The following is a 1,495-nucleotide window of genomic DNA, read 5'->3' on the forward strand; positions in this document are numbered from 1 at the left end:
GTCTCGGTATACAAAATGCGCCTGCGGGCGGACCCTTACAGATCACAGATCACATGGCGACGTACATCTCAGACTCAGTCTCAACACTGCAGGACCAGCGGAGACAACTAAGACGCCCTGGTTTATTGCTGAGCGAGCAGGTACCTCCCCCTTGCTCAACTCATGCGGTTACTTTGAGAACTCAAGCGCGATCACCCCCGCGATGAAGGGGAGCACGAGAATGGAGAGACCGATCCAAACCACTGGAGACTTCAGCTTCTCCTCGTCCGACATCGCGTCTGCGAGGCGGAACATTGGGCCAGGTGTGAGGGCGCGCGCGCAAAGTGGCCGCGTGCGGTGGCGGTGCGCGCACCCATGTTGGTCTTGAAGAACTCCTCCGGCTCACTGTCTCGAGAGAGCCCCTTTGGCTTCTCGCCGCCACCGAACTGCGCGTGCACAGCCGGCGAGCGCGAGAGCGTCGCCGGAGCGAGCGGGCGGACGGCGATCTGCAGCGAGAGCGCATCCTGCGCGAGCAGAATCAGCAGCAGCGCCCGGAACATCCAAAGCAGCGAGAGAGACCCTTCGGGAAGGCTGCCGTGCTGTGTGCGGAAAAAAATGTATTATCCTAACGGTGTGGGGGCGCGGAGGGCTTGTTGGCGAGCCAAAATGGTGTTTTCCGAGGCGCTGCGCTAGGCTCAGAGCGAGTTCGCGCTGCGCTAGGCTCAGACGGCGAGTTCGCGCTGCGCTAGGCTCACAGATGCGAGTGCGCTGCGATAGAAGAAAAAAACAGGGTCGAAACGACAACCGAAGGGAGGACTGTGTAGTGTAATCATGTGTCAAGAATCACGTGCTGCTGCTGCTGCTGCTACTGCTGCTGCTACGCGGCGAGCGCCGTCGCCGAGGCGGGCCTCGGCGGAGAGCGCGATTATGCGGCCTTTTCCGCGACCCGCACAAAGAAGAGGCGCCCTCCGTCAGCCTCGACCTGCCACCGGCTCGCGTCGACCGACCCGGCCGCGTGCCACACCTCCACAGCCCAGTGCGCCAGCCCGCAGAAGTTGCCCTCCTCGATGCCCCATCCCGTGGGCCACGCGGCCAAGGCGGTGCCGAGAGGCGGCGGCGGCGCCGCGGTCGCCTCGAGACGCGCCGCGACGGCGTCAAAGGCGATCCGCCTCGCGCCCGTCGCGGCCGCCTCGGCCAGCAGCGCCTCCCCGGCCAGCCGCGGGAGGTCGCCCTCCGTCTCGAACCAGCACGACGAGCGGCCGTCGGCGCACGCCTCGTCCCACGCCTTGAGCTGGCGGACAAAGGCCGCCAAGCTCTTGAGGCCGGGCGAGGGCGCGGCGGGCGACGGGGCAAGGGAGCAGCCGGGCGAGGAGAGGTAGGAGGTGCTCGCCGGCGAGCGCTCCCGCGCCTGCGAAGGGGCAAGGCCTGAGGGCGGGCGGGCGGTCGGGCGGGCGGGCGCGGGTGGGGGGGATAAACGCTGCGCCGCCAAAGGAACCAGCGACACTGGCCGCGGCTC

At 67.0% G+C, this 1,495-nt stretch overlaps 1 protein-coding gene across 1 annotated transcript; it reads left to right on the top strand.

Annotated features, from left to right (window-relative positions):
* Positions 1-713: 713 nt before the first annotated feature.
* EMIHUDRAFT_374287 (hypothetical protein) lies at positions 714-1,495 on the top strand. Its single transcript, XM_005764073.1, has one exon. It carries the CDS (start codon positions 1,047-1,049, stop codon positions 1,356-1,358), a length of 312 nt encoding a protein of 103 aa, XP_005764130.1. The 5' UTR covers positions 714-1,046; the 3' UTR covers positions 1,359-1,495.

Source organism: Emiliania huxleyi (genome assembly GCF_000372725.1).
Source record: "Emiliania huxleyi CCMP1516 unplaced genomic scaffold EMIHUscaffold_6066, whole genome shotgun sequence".
In the NCBI taxonomy this organism is placed as follows: Eukaryota; Haptophyta; order Isochrysidales; family Noelaerhabdaceae; genus Emiliania; species Emiliania huxleyi.